General features: G+C 48.3%; 1 protein-coding gene across 1 annotated transcript in view; it reads left to right on the top strand.

The window, feature by feature from the left end:
* The window catches only part of TCEA3 (transcription elongation factor A3), a 35,494-nt gene extending 9,671 nt beyond the window's left edge, over positions 1-25,823 (top strand). The window contains exons 5-11 of the mRNA XM_082616283.1: positions 4,076-4,138; positions 12,109-12,272; positions 12,443-12,510; positions 15,723-15,866; positions 21,584-21,730; positions 23,389-23,460; positions 25,682-25,823. Of these exons, the coding sequence (XP_082472409.1) occupies positions 4,076-4,138; positions 12,109-12,272; positions 12,443-12,510; positions 15,723-15,866; positions 21,584-21,730; positions 23,389-23,460; positions 25,682-25,690 (667 nt within the window). The 3' untranslated portion in view covers positions 25,691-25,823. The remainder of the gene's footprint in view (positions 1-4,075; positions 4,139-12,108; positions 12,273-12,442; positions 12,511-15,722; positions 15,867-21,583; positions 21,731-23,388; positions 23,461-25,681) is intronic.
* Positions 25,824-26,344: the final 521 nt, after the last annotated feature.

Here is a 26,344-nt window from a genome sequence, read left to right as displayed (position 1 = left end):
TGGTGTGTTTGGTTTTCCCAAATGGGTTAGAAGGTTGGCTGCCAGGGATCCTGTGAGCCACCATGCCCAGCATGGAGTGAGCATTTATTGAATACTGCTAGGCCCGGCTGTACCATTGCAGTCCCCTGTGGAAAATTCATACTCTGGCTGGTCTGGCCATGTCTGGAGCAACTGTTTGGTTCTGAGCACCTTAGCAAATGAAGCCTCAGGATGTTGTGAGATGTAGTTGAAAGACAGAGGCTGAGGAGACCAAATGGGATACGGGACTAATCTGTAGAATAGCGAGTGCAGACGTCTGGGAACAGATGGCAGCCTGAACACAGGTGTTTCCTTTTGCTCTGTCCCCAAATCCCACTGAATGATCAGCAAAGGGATTTCCTTTAAAGGCCTACAAGGACAATAGGTAATGGCAAGGAGACGGTTGGAAAGCAGAAAGCCAAATTCTGGGCTGAAATTAATCACTTACACACACCCTTAGACTCTGAGACTCGGTATTATGGCCTAAGCGTCATTATCTCACTATATATAAAGTGTATGTGCGTGTGTGTGTGTGTGTGTGTGTATACATACACACACATATATATCCTTCTAGAATTTTTCCTATGCATTTACCCATGAAATACTTATTGTATTAATAAAATGGAATTAAACTCTACATTCTATTTTGTAGCATTTTCACATAATATATTTATTTATTTCAAGGGTGAATCACATTTTTATAAAAAGTTTAGAAAGTCAAACACAAGAAGAACATAACAGAAATAACACTGTTAATATTTTGATGTATATCTTTCTCATCTTTTTTAAGAACATATATAGAGAGAGTTGTATTTTCTTAATAAAATTGGGACCTCACTGTATGTACTGTGTTGTAACCAGCATTTTACACAGCATCCTGGGGCATTGAATTGTTAATGCCAGCTCACTTTTTCACAGCTGGAGCTATGAGATGAAGCTGTCACCACGGCTGAGCAGGCAGTGGTCCCCCCACCCTGCTGGAAGAATCTAGTGGGCAGGGGTCCTATTGCAGCTCAGTTGATGAACTTCCTTTCTTTTTAGTTTTCTTAATGACAATTCATTATCATTATTTATTATATAAACAGTATAACCACACTAGTAAAATGTCAAGTAAGAATTAAAAATATTTCTTCACAGTTTGCCACTTCTGACAAATGAAACAGCTTTCATTTTCTTCTCTTCCCTCCCAGTCCTGATCTACTTACATAGATAATTTCCCAATTCCTGTAGGCAGCATCTACAAACTATTACCTCCCTGTTCATTTATCTTCCTAGTGTATTCTAGGCATTTTCTCATGTTCCTGAATAGTTTTCATAATGATCATTTGCAAAAACTGCAGAATATTTCTGGTTTGTTCTGAAAGGAAAAGCAATGAGGAAGCACCAGAAAATGGGGAGTCTCGGGAGTTGTGGAGAGAGGCTCACATCTTCCCTCCTTTCTCCCGCTGCAAGAATTTCAGCTTCCGGCTCTGCCTGCGCCTGTCCATCCCCATGGGGCACTCGGGGAGGAACCCCGCAGAGGAACTCCCAGGGCCCCGTGTGGGACTGGAGGGGCATGTGAAGGAGGGTCTCTGCCCCTCTCCCCTTCTGCTGCCTCTCCCTGTGTTTAAGCTGGGGCGAAGGTCCAGAGCTGGATGAGTCTGGTCCACAGGATAATTAGAGCTGGCCCCTGAACCTTCCTCACCCACTGTCTCCCGGACCACCTGGAGGATGAGATGGGAGCTGGAAATCCATGCAGGAACCTTGCATAATCTGGAAGACCAGAAGTCAGATACCTAGGATTATGGAGTATTGAGGACAGCTTTGTGGTGGGAACTGCTGTAGGGATGTTAATGATCTAAATTCTTCTTCCCAGCCAGCCCCAAGACATAGGTCCTTTTCTCTCCATTTGACAGATGAGGGAACTGATGCTCAGAGAACATGACCTGCCCAGGGGCAGGGCTGGGATTACAAGTCACGTCTTTGCCTCCCTTTTTAGAATGATAAATGTCATATATGTTTGTATGCGTGTAGAAAAAGATTTGGAAGGAAGGACATTAAACCTAACAGCTGTTACCTCTGGGCAGGTTTCTTTTTCCACTTTTTAAAATATTTCTTTACTGTTCGACTTCATAGCATTCAGCAACAAACATTTATAGAGCACCTACTCTGTGCCAGGCACTGTTCTGTTCACTTGGGAGAAGTCAGTTGAATATATTAGATTGGGCCTCCCAGAAGCAGACCCTGAGACACAGATTCAAGTGCAAGAGGCTTATTTGGGAAGTGATTTCAGGAAATGCAGACAAAGGAGTGAAGAAGTGAGACAGGGAAGGGAAGGGAACTGGCACAGGGTGCGTTCGTGGGCAGGTAACTGCCCTGGGTCACCAGGGCTTACATCCCGCTGGAGAGCAGTGGAGAACACACCTCAACTCACCCTCTGGAGGGCCGAGGAAGCTGGGGTATTTGCCCACCCATTTCCACGTGTCTGGTTGAGGGCTGCTCCTGGGGCTAACTCCCCAGCACTTCCTGCCCACCGGTCTGCTGGCGCTGGCTGGCATGGAGAACTCCCTGGGGCAGAGGCCCAGGGGATTTTGCAGGAGGAAGCCCTTGGGCCCCAGTGCACTTGGGAGAAGGAGTGCCCAAGGAATGATGTGGGCTCAGCAGAGACAGCGTTCACCACAGTGAACAAAACCCACCAAATTCTGCTCTTTTGAAATTTACATGAGAGGTGCTCGGACAATGCATAAAATAAGTAAACAAATAGTCTGTTAGAAGGTGATACTTGTGTTGGAATTAAAAGGAGAGCTGGGGGACCTCCCTGGTGGCGCAGTGGTTGGGAATCTGCCTGCCAATGCAGGGGACGCGGGTTCGAGCCCTGGTCTGGGAAGATCCCACCTGCCGCGGAGCAACTGAGCCCATGTGCCACAACTGCTGAGCCTGCGCTCTGGAGCCTGTGAGCCACAACTACTGAGCCCGCGTGCCGCAGCTATTGAAGCTCGTGTGCCTAGAGCCTGTGCTCCACAATAAGAGAAGCCATCGCAGTGAGAAGCCTGCACACTCTAATGAAGTGTAGCCCCTGCTCACTGCAACTGGAGAAAGCCCACATGCAGCAACAAAGACCCAATGCAGCCATAAATAAATAAATAAATAAATAAAAATTTAAAAATAAAAAGGAGAGCTGGGTAAATGACATGGGGAGTTATAATTTACAAGCAGATTAAAATGATAAAACCAAAAAAAGGGGAAAATGCATTCTACCGTATAAAGACTGTAGCTACATGTATTTTGGAAAATGGGGGGAAACTTTTCCCTCCTAATCCCATCACCCTGATATAACCATGGTTAGCATTTGGATGTATTTTCTTTTCATCTTTTCCCCTCCTAAGCATTACTTTTCTCGTCTGACTTAAGACACAGTATGCATCTAAATTTGTGCCCTGCTTTTTTCTTTTTCTTTTTGGCCGCACTGGTGTGGCATGCGAAACTTCCCCAACTTGGGATCGAACCTGTGCCCCGCTGCCGTGGAAGCACAGAGTCTTAACCACTAGACCACCAGCAAAGTCCTATATCCTGCTTTTTCACTTGCCGTTTTAAACCCAGCTCTTCTAGCTCCAAGGCCCACGTGCTTTTCTCCTCCTCTTAAGGTGCCCACAGGAGAGTCTGAAGCTGATCTTCTCCAGCTCCTCGTGAGAATTGACAATCCCAGGAATTCCAATCCATCGATTCCAGCTAGCCAAGGCCTGCCTGTCAGCAAGGAGGAAGGGCCTGCTGAGAATTAGTTATTAATAATTAGTAACACATGACATAACACATGTAACATATCTGACACGTATTAGGTGCTTGGCAGATCTTGGTTTCCTTCCCTCGTATTACTTCATTTGACGGAGGGTAGGTGAGGGTGACCAGCCAGCACCTCCTGGAGCTCTCCCTCCCAGGCAGCTGTGGCCCAGGTGGGCTTCGTCATCCTCAGCACAGCAGGCCTGGCTCCAGGATGCCTTCTCTCCGGCCTCTGAGCTCTCTAGACCAGTACTCATGCTAGCCTACGAGAGTATCTCATCTCCAGTTTCTTTTCTTTCAGGAGAGACTCTGTGGACTCCAAGACTTTGGCCACCTCCTCTCCAAAAAGACCATCGATGGAAAGGTAAAGGAAGCCATGGACTTCTCCACCCCAGCAGTCCTGTTCAGCATGTGTGTCTCTCTGTTTTACTGGAGGAGGCCCGAGGCAGGAGAGAGGAGGAAACGTCATATCTTATGTTGCCTCTGATTTCTAAGACCACACAGTAAGACTGGGTGGGCCTCTGAATCAGAGGTGTGGCTCCTTCACTGGGGTGGCTGACCAATCACTATTGCCCCATCACTGTTTGGGGAACATTCTCAAGGTCAAGTCGAACCCAGTGAGAACGGGTCTTGAGAGACTGTACCTGGACTGGGATCTCTGGGTTTGGGCAGACCTGGTTAGGGTAACTACCCTAAATCATCAAGTCACTCATTCATCAAATATTTATTGAGGGCTTACTATGTGCCAAGGACTCTTCTAGGTGCCAAGGATATAGCAGTGAACAAAAGAAACAAAAATCCCCACAGGCATGAGGCCTATTTTCTCATGGGGGAGACAGGTAATACATATGATAAGTAAATCACACGATGGTTCAAAAGGTGATAAATGCTATGGGAAAGGGCAGAGTGAGGGGGATTGGGGAGGACGGTCACTGCAGTGGTCAGGAGAGCCCTCATTGAGAGGTGACCTTTGAGCAAAAACGTGAAAGAAATGAAAGGAATTAGCCTGGCAGACATCGGGGTCCTTCCAAACCAAGTGCTCGGAAGTGGGAGTGTGCCTGGCAGGGTCAAGGAGCAGTGAGGTGGCCGGTGGGTCCGGAGTGAATAAGTGAGGGGGGGAGTTGGAAGATGGAGTGAAACAGAAGCCACTGGAGGCTGCTGAGGGTGGAAATTCTATGACCGAATTTATCAGGATCCCTCTAGCTGCTGTGCTAGATTGTTAGGGCCGGGGCAGAAGCAGACAGACCAGCCAGGAGACTGTTTCCGTAATTCAGGCAAGATGTGATGGTGGCTTGGATCAGAGTGGCAGCAGTGGATGTGGGGAGAAGTGGGGGACCCCGGGCATATTCTGAAGGGAGAGCTGTCAGGATTTTCGGACGGATTGGATGTGGGGTACGAGAGAAGAATACGTGTCAGGATGACTCCAGGACTTTTCACTTGAGCGTCCGCAAGGATGGCGTTGCCATGGATTGGTATGGGGAGGACTGTGTGTACATCAGGCTTGAGGTGGGAGATCAAGGGCTCAGATTTGGATATGTTGGATTTAGGGGTGTATAAATCATTCAGGTGAAGAAGTTGAAGAGGCAATAGCTTAAACGAGGCTGGAATTCAGGAAGAAATCCTGGGCTGGAAATATAAATTTCAGTCATTAATGTGTAGATAGCATTTGAAGCCACAAACCTGGATGAGATCACCAAGGAGAGATTGTGGATGGGGAGAGGAGTATGAACTGTCGTCCAGGAGGGAGGTCAGAGGTCAGAGCAGGAGAAGCAGTGCGAGGGGAGAGCAAGGCAGGCCAGGAAGTGGCTTAGAGGTCTATCAAGGCAAATGATTAAGGTCCAGGGGCCATACTGGATGCTGGGATGACCAGAGGGAGTGGTAAGGGTGTTGGCTTCTAGGGGAGTGTGTGTGGGAGCTGCCCAGGTACGTTAGGCCTAACGCACCAGTAAGACTGACATTGGAAAGAAAAGAAGAGGCGCAAATATTAGGTCGTTTAAGGTTTCATGAAGATAAAACAGGCCCGGGATGTTGATGGGGCTGCTGTGTTGCATCACCCCACCCTGGCAGCCGAGTGCCAGCTCCAGCCATTGAGTGGAGGCTCTCTGGAGTTCTGCTTGGAGAGTGAATCTGAGGCTGCGTCCTACGTCAGAAGAAAGGAGTTTTGTAGTCAGTTAGCAACGTCTGCCATGGGTGAGGCCTGGGAATTGAGGCTCCAGCATCATCCTGGTTCTAAAGCAGCCTCTTCCTGGCTTGCAGACAGCCACCTTCTCGCTGTGACTGCACATGACAGAGAGAGGGAGCTTTCAGGCTGTGATCTCTCTTCTTCTTATAAGGGCATTAATCCCGTCATGGGGCCCCACCCTCGTGACCTCGTCTAAACCTAATTATCTCTCAGAGGTCCCACCTCCAAATACTATCACATTGGCAGTTAGGGCTTCAACATATGAATCAGGGGGAGACACAAACATCTGGTCTATAATATAATGTAATAATGGGAGGGAGGAAAAGAGTACTACTGGAATTTAGTAGGCAGGGGCCAGAGATGCTAAAAGTCCCGATGTGAAGGACAGCCCTGCATAAAGAAGGACTGTCCTATCTGAAAATGAAGCACTGACCACTGACCCATTCCTGGGTTCGATGTTATAGTAAACACATTTGGCATTTGTGTAAGGATTTACACCTTCAGGCTCCTCTCCTTACTTTGCCTTGTGGCCTGGAAGTCTCTTGGCACCCTTCCCATAATGCATTCTTTCTCTGAAGGTCAGTCAAGCAGAGTATGTTTGGCCTTCCAGAAGTTGTGCCATTTCTTGCTGGTTCAGTATTGGGGGTGCGCAACCCAAAGGAAGAGAAGCAAGTCTTGTGAATTCACTTTACCCACTACCCAGACTGTTTCCTGCACTCTCTACCTCTCTATTTTATCTTTCTCATTCATTCATTCATTCATTCAGCAAGCATATTTGTTGAGCACCTTCTTGCAAACTCAATATCCTCCAGGGGTCAAGGGCATGTTTACACACTGGGTGGCTAGTGGAGAGTACCTGCCCATCTGAAGGGGGTACCCACTACCCAGCCCCAGCTGGTTGATGCTTTATGGAAATGCAGGCCCAGAGTGCCATGCCTTCCAATTTTTTAAGGAAAGCTGGCCAATTAGATTTTCATAAGAAACGCCCAATTTTATATATTGGCAACATATTCAGATTTTTCTAAGACACAGTAGGACAAACAAAACACATCTGTAGCCCACCAGGTTGTGGCCTCTAAAGCCAGGCAAAGGTATAAACTCATGATCTCTGCCTTCACACAGCTAATCACTAGTGTGGAGGCAGACACCAAAATGCTTGTTTTTCGAAGATGTAACTCATAATGGGAACACAGTATCTCAACATGACAGGAGAAGTCAAAGGAGACTTCAGGGAAGAGAGATTATTTGTGCTGAGAAGTGAAAGATGAATTGCCTGGTAGACAAGCCAATTGAGGGCATCCCAGGCAGAGGGAATGGCACGTGCAGAGGTGTGGCAGTATGAGTGAGCATGGTGCTCGGGGAACTGTAGCTGGAGTACCAGGGGACAGGCTACAAAGGCCACCACTGTGACAGAGAATAAGGTTGCACTTTGCCAGCTGCCCTTAGGACCATTTGTCTTATTCGGTTGACTTCTGTTTTCACCCAAGCAGTTTCGGCAGGCTTGGTGGTGCAGTAACCAAAATGCCCTCGAGGTGGCGCATAGGAGCAGCAAGACGGGCCTCCAGGTGCCTCTGCTCAGTCCTGGGGCAGGATTTTTTAAGAAATTGGTGATGTCAGACCACAGGCGGGTACTGGCACTGCCACATCCGGGGAGCAGAAGGAAGCTGCTGACAAATCCAACACCCCCACCCCCGCCTCCGCCGATGATGCCCTCTCTGCAACTTGGCGCAGTTCCCAATCATGTGCATTGAAAGCAAAATGAGCGTGGCTGCCTGATATGCCGTCCAGACACGAATCCCAGCCAGCCAGCCAGCTCCTAGCCAAGAGGGGGGACTAAAGCTGGGAGTGCCTTGCCAGGAAGGTGGGGGCGGGAAATGCAGCAGGCAGCCCAGCCCAGGTAAGGGGACTCTGGAAAACTCTCCGCTTTTTAGAGACGCAGTGAGATGTGTTGAAAAGAATTTGGAAGGTAGACAGAGCTAGATGTGTGATCTGACTCTGCCATTTGCAAGTTGGATAACCTTGAGAGAGTCAGTTCAACTCTCTGAGCCTCAGTCTATTGAACTGTAAGATGGGGATAACTATGACCCCACCTCTCAAGGTTACTGTGAGGATCATATGAGATAACGAAATGCTTAGCACCATCCCTAACCCAAATGAGTACTCAATAGATGCATAATGCTTAGTAATAATACTCACACTTAATGTGGCAATCTCTGTAAATAGTCTGTGTCTGGAACTCTCTTAGGTGCTTTAATCTTCTAAGCAACTCTGTAATGTGGGTACTATTGTTTTCTCCATTTACATGTGAGAAAACTGAGGCACCTAGAGGTTAAGGAACTGACCCAAGGTCAAATAGCTACAAGGTGGTGGTGTCAGACCCTGAACCTGGGAGTTTGGCTCTGGAGCCTGGGTTCTTAATAAATATACCACCCCAGTGTAGCTGTCCCCAAAATGACAACTGCTGTTAATGTTTCTATTACGCCTCCTTCCAAGCAGTGTGCTACTGACTCCTGGTGGCTCCCCGTTGGTGAGTGCTAGACATTGAGGGTGTGGCGCTGGGCACACAGGTCAGTGAAGAGCAGCACCAGGAAGAATCTGGGGCTCCATCCCAGCTGTAGAGGATGGGTTGGCCCAGGTTGTGGGAGTTGACAGATGCTGGCTCAGAGGAGATCCCTCTCTTAAACCTAGAGAAGTGGGGCAGCTGGTTTTCCAAAGAGGACCTGCCCCTGCCCATTTCAGCTCCATCTAGACCCCTGGATGTCCCTTTCATCTCTTTGTGGCCAACTCCCTCAACTCCCTCATCTATTCATTCATTTGACAGAGATTTATCATGTGTCTGCCTTGGAGATGGAGGCAGACAGTGTTTATAAACAAGTTAATTTTAGACTTGGATAAGTGCTGTGAATGAAAGAAATCAGGTCATGTGCTAGAGAGTTACAGGGCAGGACAGTCGGCTTGGCTGGGGTGGTCAGGGAAGGCCTCCCTGAGGATGTGACATTTGAGCTGAGACCTGCCTGGTGGGAAAGCACCAGTCATCAGTTGTAGGAAAAGCTGGAGGAGGAAGAGCCTTCCAGGAGGAGGGACCAGCCAGTGCAAAGACACTGTGGTGGGAGTGATAGGTGTATTTAAGAAACAGAAAGCAGCAGTGCAGTGGGGGATTTCAGTGAACTATGAGGGGAGTGGGGCATGAGATTAGGTCAGAAGGGGAGACAGGGGCCAGATGTAGAGGGGAGGGTAGGAGGCCATGGTGAGGAGTTTGACTTTATGCTGAAAATGATTGGAAGCTGTTAGAGGGTCAGAAGCAGGGGAGCGATGGGATCAGGACCCCCCAGGCTGCTGTGTGGCAAATAGATTGTAAGGAGGGCAAGAGAAGACCAGCTTTGGGGCTATTGTGGCTGTGCAGGTGAGAGCCCAGGGGCCGAGACCAGGGTTGGGTGCAGGGGGATTCATTTTGGTCGCAGGCAGCCCTTAGACTTTAGAGTTTATACCCTTCCCAGCCTTCACTCACCCACCCACACCTTTACTCCCGCTGAAATCTGACTACAGGAGAGAGCTGGTTGCATCTCAGCTTCCCTATCCCTCCCTGTGCTCTGCTGCCAGGCAACCCAGTTGTCAGACAGAGCTGGGTAGAATCCAGGGTAAATTGATCTAGAAGAGTAAAGTTCAAACTGCATTAAAAAAATAAAAGCTAGGGAATCCCTTTGGACAAAATTTTTGGGAACTCAAAATGTAAACCTTGGGAGTTCCCTGGCGGTCCAGTGGTTAGGACTTGGTGTTTTCACTGCCCTGGGTCTGGGTTCAATCTCAGGTTGGGGAACTATGAAAAAAAACCCATAAACCTTAAAAGAGCAGAGCCTTCCCTCCTCAGACCACCCCACTCCTGTGGCAGCACTGAGACACCTTTGAGGAACCTGAAGGCTCCAGAGAACACAAAACTCTCAGTGGTCCAAGGGTATCTTTGGTGACAGATGGGATCCAAGGTTAGGACAAATAGCACAAGTTGGGGGATGAGGAGGCGGACGGCAGAATTCACACTGATCAGTGTTCAGCAAGTTGTCGGATGGGATTCTCTTGTAACCCCAGGTTTTTAACACTGGGAAGCTTGAGCTACTCAGCCAGCCTCACTCCCAGACACAATTTCTTGGGCTTGACTTTTCAGAAGCCCAGCATCATCTTCACTAGTATTAAGTACGTTCATATTGCTGTGCAGCCATCACCACCATCCATCTCCAGAACTTTTTCATCATCTGAAACTGAAACTCTATACTCATTAAATAATAACTCCCCATTCTCCCCTCCCCCAGCCACATTCTACTCTATGAATGTGACTACTCTAGGTACTTCATATTAGTGGACGCTTACAATATTTGTCCTTTTGTATCTGGCTTACTTCACTTATCGTAATGTCTTCAAAATTGTAGCATGTTTCAGAATTCCATTCCTTTTATAGCTGAATAATATTCCATTGTGTTATATACCACATTTTATTCATACATTCATCTACTGATGGACACTTGGGTTGTTTCCACCTTTTGCTGGCGGCTTCTTGAGAACAGGAAGACAGGAAGCTTCCAGTCTGAGCCATCAGCACAGAGGGACCACTCATGATTGTCAAACGTTAACAAACAAAAAAAGTGTTTCTCATGACAAAAGTATCAATAGATCTATTCTTTATAGAAGACTTAGAAAATATGTATAAGTGAAAGAAGAAAATGAAAATCTTCTATAATCCCATCTCAGAGAGATAATTGCTATTAACATGGTGTTATGGTCTGTGTGATCCCCCAAAATTCATATGTTAAAGCCCCAATCCCCAATATGACTGTATTTGGAGATAGGGCCTTTACGGAATGGAGGTAATTAAGGTTAAATGAGGTCATGAGGGTGGAACCCTGATGCAATAGGATTAACATCTTTATAAGAGATACCTTGAGAGCTCACTTGCTCTCTCTCCACCACATGAGGGCTTAGCAAGAAAGAGAATGTCTACAAGTCAGGAAGAGAGCTCTCACCAGAAACCAAATAAACTGACACCTTGATCTTGGACTTCCCAATCTCCAGAATTGTGAGAAATGAATTTCTGTTAGGTCATGCAGTCTATAGTGTTTTGTTATGGCAGCCTGAGCTAAGACACATGATTATCCTTCCAGTTCATATATATTTGTGGTCTTTTAAGCCAAAACCAAAATGGGATCATTCTTAGGCAGTGTATCATAGGAGTTAAGAGCATAGTAGACACTGGAATCAGATAGATCTAGGTTCAAATCTTAGCGTTGTAACTTTAGGCAGATCTCAGTAGTGTAACTCTGTTTCCTCATCTGCAAATGGGGATGATTACAGTATCTACTTCCAAGGACTGCTGTGAGGATCAAAGTAGAAAATGCCCCTAAAGTGCCTGGCACAGTTCCTGGCACATGGTTAAAGACAATTCTCTTAAGTGGTGGTAAATTCATTATTCACTGGACTGTAGTGAGGGAACTTTCCTGGTTTGTCTGCTTTATCCCTTGTTCTTAGCACAGTACCTGGAAAATAGGTGCCTAATTTTTATTGAATGAGTGAATAGATGGTTCTATGAGAGCAGATAGAGCCGCTAGCGTGGTGCCTGGTGGATGATAGAGTTATTGGCATCGTGACACTTTCTGTAACCTCTCAGTAGAGCACAGTGGTTGGCTAAGTGCCTGGGTACCAGAGTTCACCCTCTTGGGTTTCAATTCTGGTTCTACTGGTTTCCAGATATGTGACCTGTCATATTATTTTAAATGCATCTTTAAATGCATCTCTCTCTCGAAAACGCACTTGAAAATATAACTCTAAAATGGGGCTACGTATAGTACAGACCTCATGGGGTTGTTAGGAGGATTAAATGAGATGATTCATGTCAAGTGCCTAAAACAGTACCTTCCGGACTTCCCTGGCCATCCAGTGGTTAAGACTGCACGCTTCCAATGCAGGGGACTCGGGTTCGATCCCTGGTCAGGGAAATAAGGTCCCACATGCCGCGCAGCCAAAAAAAAAAAAAAAAAAATAGTACTTTCCTCATATGTTTTTTATGAGGATTAAAGGAGATCATCCATAAAAACATCTAGAATGGTGCTCAGTAAATGCTTTATTCACTTAATGTCAAAATGTCTATTACTGATTTTCATCCTCAGATCAAACAGCGGCAAATCGAAAGCAGAGACTCCCAGAGCACCCAGCAGCCCCTCGAGCCCCACCTTTGCCCACTCTGTCTGCCTCCTGGCGCCCTGCTATCTCACGGGGGACTCTGTCCGGGACAAGTGTGTGGAGATGCTCTCCGCGGCCCTGAAGGCGGACGGTGAGAGGGCCTGGGCCAGGGACGGGGGAGGGAGGGCTTCCCAAGGTCAGGGAGAGGTGGTCTTTCTCAGCACCTGAAAGTGGTACAGGATGTTAGAGTCCCCCGTCCAAGCAGGCCTCACTGCCAAGGTCATCTCCAGCTGATGCCTGTGTTTCCCGAATCTCTTTTAGACGATTACAAGGACTATGGGGTCAACTGTGACAAGATGGCATCAGAAATCGAAGACCATATCCTTGAGCTGTGCCAGGGCTGTGGGTGCCTGAACTGTCCAGCGGCAGGTCTCCCAAGTACAAGGGATCCAGGACAGTGAGTGGGCAGTGGAAGGACTCAGGCATAGGCCCCTGCTCTGCCCCTGAACCTGAGTTCTTAATTCTAGCTAACATCTATTAAGTTTGGCACCTGCCGGCCTTTCGATAAGCTGTTTACGAGCATTACGTCATTTCACATTGAGAACAATCCCACAAGGTAGATTCCCTGTGGGATTAATCCCATTTACAGATGAGGTAACTGAGGCTAAAAGCAGCTAAGTTACATGCCTAGGCTCATACAGTTAATAGTAGTGGCAGAGTTGGGATGATTTGAACCCAGAAAATGTGACTGTAGAACCTGAGGGCTCAGACAGGCTGTGTCTTTTTTTGTTGATGTGGACCATTTTTTGAAGTCTTTGTTGAATTTGTTACAATATTGCTTCTGTTTTGTGTTTTGGTTTTTGGCCACAAGGCATGTGGGATCTTAACTCCCCAACCAGGGATTGAACCTGCATCCCCTACATTGGAAGGCGAAGTCTTAACCACTGGACCTCCAGGGAAGTCCTCAGGCTGTGTCTTGACGTGCCTGGGTTGTGACATTGTCAATGAGACAGAGAGAGAGGACAGCATTCCTTGTGCTCAGCCCTTCCCTCTCTTCCTCCTCTGAAGATAACAGCTCCCATATTTGACCCCCTAATATGTACCAGGCACTGTACCCTGGGCAATTGACACTTCCTACCTCTGTTAATACTTGCAATAATCTCTGTGAGGCAGGGGCTGTGGTTCCCGTTTTACAGATGAGGAAACTGAGGCTCAGGAACTATTGAGTATCAAAGCTGAACTGAAAACCTTGGTCTTTGGATTCCATGTCCTGAGTTCTTCCCTTATGCGCCATGCTTCCACCATCTGAAAGCAGCCTTGTCTAGATAGAGGAGGTGACTACCATATGATATGGCCGATTGCACCGAAAGATTTTTTTTTTTTTTTTTTTGGTCGCACCACACAGCATTCAGGGATCTTAGTTCCCTGACCAGGTATCGAACCCGGGCCCCCTGCAGTGGTAGCGTGGAGTCCTAACCACTGGACCACCGGGGAATTCCCAAGATTTCTGTCTTGGAGGGGGAATCCCTCCACACTGTGCCCCACTGAATGAATGCATGGAATTCCTTTTACTGGAGACAAAGCTTTGCATATCAAAAAGGTATGGAGGGTGGGAACAGAATCCCCAGGGAACAGGGGTCTGAGTGTCCCATTAAGGCCCTTTTCTGGCCTTCTGGGCTCTACCTAGGGGCTCAGCTGGGGTTGGGAAGGTACAGGGGACATCTCAGAAAACAAACTTCCTGCTTCCATCTCCTGCCTGAGAACCACCCTATTATCTTTCAACATATCTGGGAGTTTCCCTCCACCATCATTTAGTTATCAACCAGCACTTCTTGAGCTAATCTAACACCTCTCCAAGTACATTTTCATAATTTCCAATTAATTCAGTAACACAGAACATGAGGTATCAGACTCTCAGGAGCTTCATCTTTGTTTTCTCCCAAACAGTTGTCCCTCCAAGCAGGTCCCTCCACCTTCAAGCCCAGTTAGATACAAAGGTGGATGATCCAGTCCATAGTTCCACTGCTGGCCTTCCCTCCTCTGAACGACCCTCTTCTGAAGGAAAGGAAATCAAAGCTGCACCAACGCTTTAGCTCTTTGTTCTTAGGTGGTGGGAGGTCAGGGGAAGGATAAGTTTGGGGGCTTGAAAGCTCTATGTCCTAAAAAAAGATCTGACCTCTTTGGAGCAACCCTGGACTAACATGGCAGCCGTGGGGCTCACATATGCTCGTCTCGGGGGGTAGGAGCCTATGATCCCTAGGTCTGCACTCCACCTCATCCCCCTCTGTGACCTCAGGAAATGGAGGCAGACCCAGGAAGAGGCTGATGAAAGGATTGCCAGCCCTGCTGTCCCCACATATCAAGCAGATCCCCACCTCCAAGAACCTCAAACACAGATTTTTAAACAAATATTTTGGCTTTCAAATGCATTAGGGCATATTCTTTCTTTTCACATTTGTATTGTACAAACAACAATCAAGGAAAACATAAATAATACCACCTTCCCTCCCACCACTTCGAGAAAGCCAGCTGTGTCCATTTTCCCACATTCCCCACGTTCTCTTTCTTGTATATGGTTTTTCCCAGCAAAGGCTTCATCTTCCTGATTCTTCTTAGTTTAGGAGACCAAGAAAATGTGGCTTTGTTCCCTGAGGTCCTCCAGAGGATGGAGAAGGGAGGAAGGGGTGGGAGGCCTGTCTGGGATGCAGTGTCTGGACAGATAACTCACTGTGGTCGGTGGCCAGGGACGACTTCCTGCCGGGTGAGTGGAGAGAGCATTACCGTTAGGAGGGGGTCTGGCTTCCAGCCCTGACTCTGCTGGGAATGTGCCCTGTGACCTTGAGCAAGGGCCTGCACCCTTTCTAAGCCTCAGCTTCCTCATCTATTAATGAGCAAAGTAACTGACCAGCAATGCCCAAAGTGGGTTCCGCGATAGGTATTCCCAGAGAAAAGGGAGGAGGGGCAGGCAGGTGGGTCTATGCTCTAATATGTTGGGAACACCAGAGTAAACAAAACTCAACGATTTCTTTATTGCAATACTGCCTGGAGCCTTAGACACGTGGCCCCTAATCTTATGTTTTCCTCTGATGGCTGGACTTACGACCTCCAGAGGCCCTTTTAAACTAGAGGTTATCGTCATCACTATCACCTTAGCCCCTAAATGTTGAGCACTTGACATGCCCCAGACACCACGTTAGTGCCTCATGCAGCTTAGCTCATGGAATCCTCATAACGGCCTTTTATTTATAAATAAGGAAGCCGAGGCACACAAGAGGTCATGGGACTCACCTGAGATCACACAAGAGGCTCAGACAAACCCAGGCTGCCCATTCCTGGGGTCCCTGACACCACAGTGCTTGAGATGACCTGCTGTCACCTTGGAGGCTCTTTCCTTTCCTTGATATGTGGCTGACCTCAAATGCCCAAGTGAGACCCCTACTTGGGGAGTCAGAGGCCACAGAGGTGCCTGACCACTTGTAAAAGTCCAAGGAAAGGAAGAGGTGGCCTTGCAGCTCCTCGGGCTTCAGGGACAGGCTCCCCATCCTTCTGTGCTCCTCTGCGAGTGGCTGACTGGCCCTTGACTGTGTCACATATCTACCAGGAGCTCAAGAGCACAGATATGAAGTACCGGAACCGTGTGCGCAGCCGAATCAGCAACCTTAAGGACCCCAGGAACCCCGGCCTGAGGCGGAACGTGCTCAGCGGGGCCATCTCCTCTGGGCTCATTGCCAAGATGACGGCAGAGGTGAGGGTCGGGGCCGGGACCTCTGCGTGGTGGGACAAGGGGCCGGGCCCCTCCAGCCTTGCCCAAGTCTGAGAGGCAGTGGCTTGTAACTCAGTGATGAACCAGGGGCTTCCCTAGCTGGACCATCTAAGACTCCCCATCCCTCAGGGCCCCTGGACCATCAGGACAGTGAACACAGCTACCATGTCTTCAGCACTGTGCTAATCGCTTTGGTGTGTTGGCCAATTCTAGCTTCACACCAACCGAGACAGAAATGTTTATCATCTCCGTCTTATAGGTGAGGATACTGAGGCTCAGAGGACTTAAGTGATCTGCCCGTGCACACAGCTAGAAAAGGTCGATGCCAGGAGCCAAGCTGTCTGGCCCTGGAGCACCCTCTCCTCCCTGCCTTGTGACCTGCCTCCCTCTTCTGCCTGGTTCAGTCCTATATCCCATTACTCAGCTCTGGGCCGAAGCCAGAATCAGAGTCCCTGACTCCATGGAGCACAGCCCAAGGTGTGGGGACAGACATGTATACAAATACATATAATACAAAAGTGGTGGCTGCCATGACAGAGCCACCATGGGAACTTACGGGAGGGAAGGATTGACCCAGTTTAAAGGGGTCAGTAAGGGAAGGTAAAGGGAACAAGCCTGTTTGAGGAAGTACGCGCAGTGGTTAGAAGCTCGGGGCCTGCGCCGAGCTGCCCGGCTTTGACTTCTGCCTGTGCCACTTAGCTGTGTGATCTTAGACCAGCCACTTAACCTCTTTGTGTCTCAGTTTTCTCATCCGTAAAGTGGAAGTAATAACAGCTATCCCATGCAGGATTGAATGAGTTAACACATGTGAAGTGTTTAGAAGGTTAAGGCAAGTAAAGCCCTCCCAGGAATTAGTATATGTTAGGCCCATTCACTGGCCATTTCATCACAGTGCTATCAAAGAGGAAATATTATCCCCATTTTGTGGATGAGAAAACTGAAGCCACCCTCAGCTCATAAATGATGAGGAGGATTTGATCCCAGCTCTGTTTATTTCAGAGTCTCTGTCTTGGAAAGACCTTTGTACACCCTCAGGTATGAGTGGCTCTTTGCTGCCAGAGCTAACTCAGGGGATTCCCCGCAAGCACGTGGCAATGGCACTGCTAAAGCGCTACAAAATCCAAGCGGCCCAGAGAAGGGGAGGGGAAATGCACTGACGTCCTGGAGTCTGGGTGTGCCTTGGGGTGTCTGGGAACCCTCTGAAACTATTGTCAAGAGTGTGCCTCTGTGTGTTTATGGTGTGCGTAATGTCTATGTATGTGTGGTTTGTGTGATGTAGTGTATGTGTGTGTGGTGTGTGTGGTTAGTGTGTGGTGTATGCAGGTGTGTGGTGTGTGTGTTATGTAATGTGTACGTGTACATTTTTCTGAGAAGAGGGTTTGCTGCTTTCCTCAAATACCCAAAATTTTACAAAGAGCCCTGGCTTTAGGATAAAATGGGGAACTTGGCACAGGTGGACAGGGATATCTTTTGGCTTAATCTAAAATATATGCTCTTTTTAGGCAAATAACAACATATACCCAGAGTTACAAATTGCAACTTGGCTTAACAGAGTATTATCCTTCCCTGTGAGGTGAAGCTGTGACTTTGATGGGAATCCAGCCTGCATTTCCTTCTCTCTGTCCCTCACTCTGTGGCTCTGGGGTCCCTCTGCTTCTCTTTGTGTGTGTGTCATGGGAATGCTATCAAGAGACTGTCTTACGGGCAGTTCCAGAAACATTGGGAAACCAGGCCTCGGAGAACCAAGAGCAAGGTGTAGGCACAGGTGTGAGCCAAACCCAGCAAGTTCCCAGAAGCTGGAGGTCAGAACAGAGCTGGGTGACTGAATTAGGACAAAGACAGGCCCCAGAAGTCTCAGCAAAGGAACCGGCCAAGTCTGGCCCCATCCAAGGACTATTCACTAGAACAGGGCAAGAGAATCGGGTGATCAACCCAGGCCCAAGAAGAGGCTGACCAGGCCAAGGGCAGCAAGCCAGGACTGCATCACGCCCTCCACAAGGACTGCCAGTGCCAGCCGCTGAGGAGCCCCCTGCCCGCAACCCAGGCAACGGAGGCCCAGAAGCCCTCCTTCCTGGGGTGAAATTTTGCTCTAGGCAGGAAGTTTTTATAAGAAATAGAGGATCGGACTTCCCTGGTGGTCCAGTGGTTAAGACTCCGTGCTCCCAATGCAGGGGGCCCAGGTTCGATCCGTGGTCAAGGAACTAGATCCCGCATGCTGCAACTAAAAGATCCCACATGTCGCAGCTAAGACCTGGTGCAGCCAAATAAATAAATAAATAAATAAATTTCTTAAAAAAAAAAAAAAAAAGAAAGAAATATAGGACCATTTTTGCTCCAGGAAGAAAAATAACAGGGACTTCCCTGGTGGTCCAGTGGTAAAGAATCCGCCTTCCAATGCAGGGGGTGCAGGTTTGATCCCTGGTCAGGGAACTAAGATTCCACATGCTGGAGAGCAGCTAAGCCCATGCGTCACAACTACTGAGCCCGCGCGCCACAACTAGAGAGAAGCCCGCACACCACAACGGGTGCAAGATCCCACGTGCCGCAACGAAGATCCCGTGTGCCACAACGAAGACCTGACACAGCCAAATAAATAAATATTTTAAAAAAGAAAACAGAAAAATAATAGCTTGGGTTGGGCTGCCTGCTATGCTGTGGCTCAGAGGCCAGGGGCTCCCGTCAGGCAGAGCCTGGGGCAGCCGATGCCTGTGTGAGTGAGTGGACATCCCTCTCTGCCTCCTGTGTCTCCCTAACTCCCTCTTTATGTCTCTTTCCTGGTCCACCTGATTCCCTCATTCTTCCTCCTTCTCTCTTTTTCTCTCAAACCCAGATGAATCAAAGAATGGGGCAGATTCTGAGATACCCATTAGAGCTGTTGAGTGGACATACTGGCAGCCCACAAGGAGAGGGGTTTTGTTCCCAGCGTCGAAGCCAGTGCCTGGTGTGTCATGAGTACTCAACAAATATTTAGCAAATTCACATTGTACATGACGTGAAGATCCAGTGTCATCTCTGGACTTATTTCCCTCATTTTCGACCTTAGTTTCTATGTTACTGAACCGACCCCGTGTGTCTCTGATGCTGCCTCCTTTTTTTTTCTTTTCTTTTTTTTTTTTTTTTTTTTTTGCGGTACACGGGCCTCTCACTGCTGTGGCCTCTCCCGTTGCGGAGCACAGGCTCCGGACATGCAGGCTCAGTGGCCATGGCTCAGGGGCCCAGCCACTCCGCGGCATGTGGGATCTTCCCGGACCGGGGCACGAACCCATGTCCCCTGCATTGGCAGGCGGACTCTCAACCACTGCGCCACCAGGGAAGCCCCCGATGCTGCCTCCTAAATGAGGCAGGAAGGGATAGGTAAATGGATTGGTAAGTGGATAGAGTTTTCCTGATCTCTATTTCTTTTCTTTTTTTTTTTAATTGAAGCATAGTTGATTTCCTGTTTATTTCTTAGCTGGCACAGTCTGACCCACAGCCACATCTCCCACACTCCTCACCTTGACCCACACTGAGTACCCTTCCCCAAACATGTTATTCTTGTCCTCTGATCTCTGGCATCTATTATTCTCTTGTGCCATCCCCCTCAGGAAGTCCTGCTTATCTTTCAAGACTGGTGAAGGTGTCAGCTTCTTTAATGAGCCTCCCTGCTCCCAGGCAGTTAGCCACCATATGGGCTTTGCCTACACTTTGTATACCTTTGCTTTAGTACCTCCTACACTATCTTGCAATCTTGTTTAAATGTTTGGCTGTTCTACTAGATTAGCATTACCTGGGGACAGGAACCAAATCAGGTCGGAATCCTTAGGGCTTAGAGGCAGTGGTAGACTGGAGCCAGCTCCTACCAGCTCGAGAGATGATTATGTGTAGCTCTTCCCAACTCTGCATTCAGTATATCACATTAGTAGCTTGAAAATGGCCATGGTGGGAGTGTTTACACCATGGAAATCGGTAAATGCTACAAATTAGCCACCACTGCAGCCAAAGCCAGTTTACCAGCACACAAGTGCAGTGAAAGGCATTCAAGAAATTGACATCCAATACATTTTGAATGAATAAATGTATTATGCTCTGGAAAGTCCCCCAACATTAAAGTCAGCTGCTTTTTGCTTATATGGCCTGGGGTTGACTTATTTTTGTATATACACCTGCCATTGGTTAGGACCTAGTCCTTGAATTTGACACAGTAGGACATTCGTGTGTGTACTAGGATAACTTGGGGGCACTAATAAAAATGCATATTCCTGGACCTGCCCTTAGAGTTTTGGATTCATAGGAATCTGCATTTTGTCAAGAAACCCAAGTGGTTATAATGTAGCAGTCAGCATACTAAATTCATTTGACCTTTGTACCAACTCTGTTCTCCACAGTTTAAGGGGTCATGCTAGATGGCAATAATTAAAATGTTTAGCCAGTGCCAAATCCTCTTTAAAAAAAAAAAAAAAGTTTTTTTTTTTTTTTTTTTTTTGGCTATGCCTCGTGGCTTGCGGGATCTTAGTTCCCTGACCGGGGATTGAACCCAGGCCACAGCAGTGAAAGCACTGAATCCTAACCAGTAGACCACCAGGGAACTCCCCAAATCTTCTTTTAACATTAGCTTCGGGACCTCCCCAGCGGTCCAGTGGCTGGGACTTTGCCTTCCAGTGCAAGGGGTGTGTGTTCCATCCCTGGCTGGGGAGCTGGGATCCCCCATGCCTCTCGGCCGAACAACCAAAGCATGGAAGCAGAGGCAATGTTGTGACAGATTCAATAAAGACTTTAGAAATGGTCCACATCAAAAAAATCTTAAAAAGGAAAAAAATTAGGGCTTCCCTGGTGGCGCAGTGGTTGAGAGTCCGCCTGCCGATGCGGGGGACACGGGTTCGTGCCCCGGTCCCGGAAGATCCCACATGCCGCGGAGCGGCTGGGCCCGCGAGCCATGGCCGCGGAGCCTGTGTGTCCGGAGCCTGTGCTCCGCAGCGGGAGAGGCCACAGCAGTGAGAGGCCCGCGTACAGCAAAAAAAAAAAAAAAAAAAAGGAAAAAAATTAGCTTCAGCCGTCTTCCTCCCCCCAAACCAACACTAACTACAGCTCTCCCCGGTTTGAGTGTCTCCCTCTCTGCTCTCTTCTGGAAGAAGTTCAAGGCAAGTCAAATGGCCAGGGGAGGACCTGGATAGTGCAGACACTAAGTGCCTACAGTGAGCCGACGAGAGACAGGGGCTCTGTTCTGTAGGAACTTATAGAAAAAGATATTCCATGATGCAATCATAGGTGAGCAGTTCGTTGTGTGAACCCAGGAGCTTCAGGTCCTGCTTGGGTGGGGGTAACAGCAGTAAGGCATGAATAGTCGAGACCAAGGTTCCCACCAGGCAGAATGGCCTGGCCGGGCAGGGATCCCAGCTCAGACGGGCAGTGGATCAAGTCCAGACTGGAAGGACAAGGGGAACATCACAGATCAGGTGGTCAGTAATCAAGTCAGATTAAGCAGGAAGGTACACAAGAGTACCTGAGGAAATGTACACAAGAGTGTTGATCCTGGGGGAGGCTATTTGCCTTGTACTCTCCTATATGTGCCCTACTGTACTTGGCCCAGTTGGAGCACCCGGATTTGACCTTCCACCCAAAGGCAGAATGGGGACTCTTCTGATAAAGCCTTTTCCCAGCTGGGACAGGGCCAGGGCTCCTGGGGCTCCCTGGCCCTGAAGGGCAGACTCATTTCTCTCCAGGAAATGGCCAGTGATGAGCTGAGGGAGTTGAGGAACGCCATGACCCAAGAGGCCATCCGTGAGCACCAGATGGCCAAGACAGGCGGCACCACCACCGACCTCTTCCAGTGCAGCAAATGCAAGAAGAAAAACTGCACCTATAACCAGGTATGGGGTGGGGGAGGGGCCAGTGGGGGAGGAGGCGACAGGGGCCAGGAGGAGCTTAGGGACAAGCCAGGGGAGAGAAAGGGCTAAAACCCTGGGGTGCAGAGAGAAGGGCAAGTCTTGGTACACCAACATGATACGTCTGTGGCTTCTAGAAAAGATGCATGCAGAAGCACCCAGATCTGAGTCTGTGAGGATTGGCCAGCGTGTTCTGGCCTGCCCTGAAGCAAGAATAAGAGGGACCAGACTCACAGGGCACAGAACAACTGTAGAGTCACAGATGGTTGGAAGGGAACTTAGCAATAAACACTCTGCTCCCTCACTTCACACACAAGGAAGCCGAGGTCCAGATGGGGACAAGTTTTGCGGCTTTGTCTAAAGAGGCAAAGACAGTGGCAGAGATGTTAATAAACCCAGATCCAGACCTTTCTGCCTGCAATACAGCCAACTTGGTAGTAAAGCCTAAGGGATTTAGCCCCGAGTCGTAAGGTAAGGGTGAAGACCACTGCCCTGGCATGGGGAGCCGTGGGAGGCTGTGGAGGCCCCTTCTCTGAGACTTAAAAGCTGTTTCTGGGCTGTACGTGTTATGCCCTTGGGGCACCAATATTCTTGGATTCTAATTGGTGCTTTGTCACTCTAGAACTCTGTTCATTCCCCCATCTGCTCTCAAGCAAGATTTATCAGAGCACCTTGCCCTTGGGGATCTGTGGCTACAGCAGAAAGAGTGAGCCTTGCCTTTCAGGAGTCCCTCGGAGAATTCTAGTTCAGGAATCTGGAGATGTGTGTGCAAGTTCCTGCTCCCTTCCAAGCACGTTTCCCTGTGGGATGACATGCCTCCTGTGCATCGCCTCCCACCAGAAGTCAAATGCCCATTCGCAAAGTTCTCTCTCCACAGAGAGACCCCAGTGGTATCCTTCCTCAGGTGTCATTGCTCTGCAGTGACAAGGCTGTGCTAGGCTGTGTCCTCCTGGCCCACTGCTGGACTCACCCATTAGCAGGGGGACTTCCCCCCACTCCACAGACTCCAGTTGACATGTTCATAGCTGAGTGTCCACAAAGCAACAACTTGCTACATGTCATGGCCATCCAGGGTTGGCTGCAGAAAATCAGAACAGCAATTGTTAAATCTGGAAATACCAGGGATTTGCTGTGGGAAACCTGGTTTCTGCACCTGAATGGTCTGGTTAAGGGGATGAGAAACTAGAAAACAATATTAAATATCCCCAATGATCTTCAAATCCCTTTTCCTCTCTGGGTCTCAGTTCTTCCACCTGTAAAATAAACAACAAACTGGATGATCCGTAAGGGTGCTTCCAGCTCACTCAGTTCTGATCAGAGAGGTACGTCCAATAGGATATGTTCATTTTTCCAGTAGGAGATGAGTCTTGAAGCAAGAGAAGACAGATCAGTTCAGAAGAATCAACAACAAGAGTGAGAGTGCAAAGGTCAGGTTGAGCCAGGGAGATACTGGAAGTGAGCTGATGGAAAACATATGAATACACAATGGAATTCTTAGTGATAAGAGAATTGCCAAAGTGGAGTGGGAGTAATGGTGCCAACCTCTGGGATTTGGACCTACTTCTACAGACAGTGGGAGCCATAGCAGGTCCTAGAGCAGGAAAGTGACTTCATGAGTGGCCCCTGCTCTCTTTTTCTCTCAGGTGCAGACACGCAGTGCTGATGAGCCCATGACTACCTTTGTCTTATGCAATGAATGTGGCAATCGCTGGAAGGTCTGTATGTCTGTATCTTTCTTCCTTCCCTGTCATCCACAGATGCTGCCCACATAAGGAGTAGGATGCCCACAGCCCAAAAGGGACCTCATACATGGGGGGCTTGCCAGCCTCCTCAGAGCAGGCCTGCAGAGCTGGAGATAGTGGTGGGTTGTTTTGGGGAGGTGGGGACAGTGTACATGTGTATGTGCATGTTTTTTTTTTTTGGAAAGCACCCAGCTGGGGTGGGGACAGCAGCCCGCATTTTATCACAGGAAGGGCAAGTCTGTCATTTGAACACAGATGGAATCAGCCTCCTGAGATCCACAGAGGGGAGGAAAAACAATAGCACTCTGCATTTGGACCACGCCTCTCTGCAAAGTGGTTCCACAGATGGTCTTTCCTTTGAACCTGGTCACAGCCAGGGATGAGGAGACAGCGTTGCTCCCAGGTCATCCTCCCCTCCTAAAGCAGCTCTGGAAAAGCCTTACATTACCCAAGGCTGTAACCCAGGTGGGCCCCAGCTCCTGCAAAGGCAGCGGTTTTGTCTTCAGGCATGGGAGCCAAGCAAAGACTCCCTTCAGGGCGCTCCTTCCTGCCTCGTCTTCTGAAACAACTGAGTGTGGTCACATGGTTAATGTCCGTTTACAGTACCATCTGACTCACATGTGTGCTGTGTAATGTCTGGGCCACCGGGCAGGCTGCAGGTGCTCCTAAAATTGTAAGGTACTTAGCAAGGACTGAGCATGGGACTGGGAGTCAGGAGCCCTGGTTTCAGGTCTCCACTCTGCCCTACTCGCTGGGTGACCCTGAGCGTGTCACTCTCCTCCCATGGTTGATGTGACGGTTATTACATATGCACACTCACTTTGCAACAACTAAGAGAAATGTTCCTTTATAACATTACTCTCATTTTCAGGTGAGGAAATTGAGCTACTGAAATGGTTAACAAGCATAAAGTCACAGAGTTTCGAGCACTGAAAGACAGTACTCCAAATTCCTGATCGATTGAGTTTTCTACAGCTTTATGTAGGGCCTCAACAGCCATGGGGCCTCATAAGAACTGCCATGTATTTTAGGGTAAAAGTCAGACAATTATGTATTTTTCTTTTATTCACTTATTGAGCACTTAGGAATGGGGCCAGTATAATGGCCTCCTGGTTTAGAGCATGGGCTTTGGTATCAGGCTCCAATCCTAGCTTTATGACTTACAAGGTGACTTTGCTAAGTGACCTGAACTCTCTAGGTCTGGATTTCCTCATCTATAAAATAAGGGTAGGAATACTTAGCCCACAGAGCTGTTTTGAGGATTGAGAAGGTAATACACATAAAGAATTAACGGGGCTTCTGATAGCTCATGTGGTATCTTTGTCAAATTAGAAAGAAGTGTCCTTGCCTCCATGTAGACACAGCCTTGCACCAGAGTACAGAGCTTGGCAAAGAGCAGGGGCTGAGTTTCAGCCCCAACCTGCCCCTTTGGCCAAGTTCTCTTGTGCAGTGAACAAGCTGTACAGCCATACAAAAAAGCCCTGAGCACATACGTGCCTGGTACATAGAAACCACCATTCTTATTATTCTGAGTTTGTTACCTATTAGGTATTATGGGAGCTTTGGCAAGTCATTTAACCTGTCTGAATTGCTTCTTTACCTGTGAAAATGGAAGAGATATGACAGTGCCTATCTCACAGGGTGGCTGTGAGGATGAAATGAGTTAATATACGTTAATGCTGCCTAGCCCAGAGTAAGTGCTCAGTCAGTTGTAGCTATTGTGTTACTATTGGGCAAAGCTCCAAACCCAGCTCCTCCTCCCTAATTCCTGGAGAGAAACTGGAATTTGGAAGTTGGAGAGGCAGGTCCCACTAGAGGTGGCAGCTACATGGCTTCTGACAAAATTTTCAGGTAGTGTCCATTGCCACGTGGGAGACCTAAAGTCTAACCAAGCTATTAGTAATAATCACGGTGTTATTTCTGACCATAAATTGAGAGCCTACTGCATGTCCACCATCGAATTTCCATTCATTACTTGATATGCTTTTCTGCATTGATCGGCATTATGATCCCATTATGCAGATGAGTGATTTGTTCCGGGTCACACCGCTAATAATGGCAGAGCTGGGATCTGGACTCTGGTCTGTGTGGCTCCAGACCCCACCTTCCTTTTCATGTCCCTCCACCTGCCTCTAGCCTCCCTGAGTCACGGCAAAGAAAGTTCTAAAACATTGTTGCCTTTTTGGTTTTGTAGTTCTGCTGATAGAACCACCAGCCAGGATTTCAGTGAACAAGGTGAGGAAGAACAAAGAGAAAGCACTAAGCCATCGTAACTGGAGAAAAATAAAAATTAAAATGAAGAAAAGTACTTAACTCTGAATGGGGCATTAGGGATCAGAGGGAGAATTCTTTTACAAATTAATAATCAGTTATTAATAGTGATTAATAGGGGGAGGCTAATTGGGGTACAATGCTTAGTCCGTGTTGACAGACCTCTTGTAGAAACTCAGAGCCTCAGAGCTGAGGTGCCGTATCTTTGACAGTGACTGGCAGACCTTTGCTTTGAGTCCCTTCCTTCACATCTGAACCTCTTGGCCTTTTCTGAGTTGAAAACTACCAGACCGACTCAAATCTTACCCGCCCCACCATGAATCACACGTGCAGTACAGTTGGCACATGGTTTGCCTTAGGCAGATATGACTTCCACATCGTGTAGAAAGATTTCTTCCCCACTCTTCCCAGACTCTCTGCTATTCCCTGTTCCTAGCTTGTTTGGAGGCCTTTGAGGACGACAGACCTGGTCCCTCTAGGCAGGGGACATATCGTCTTGAGCTGAGGGTTTCTGAGTGAAGAGTACAGTGGTACCAGAGTTTGGTGGCCCCTGGGAGGTCCTGAGCCTTGGAACCCATCCAGGCCC

The sequence above is a fragment of the Mesoplodon mirus genome (assembly GCF_964341445.2).
Source record: "Mesoplodon mirus genome assembly, chromosome: 3".
NCBI lineage: Eukaryota > Metazoa > Chordata > Mammalia > Artiodactyla > Ziphiidae > Mesoplodon > Mesoplodon mirus.
This window is presented reverse-complemented; position numbering and strand designations above follow the sequence as displayed.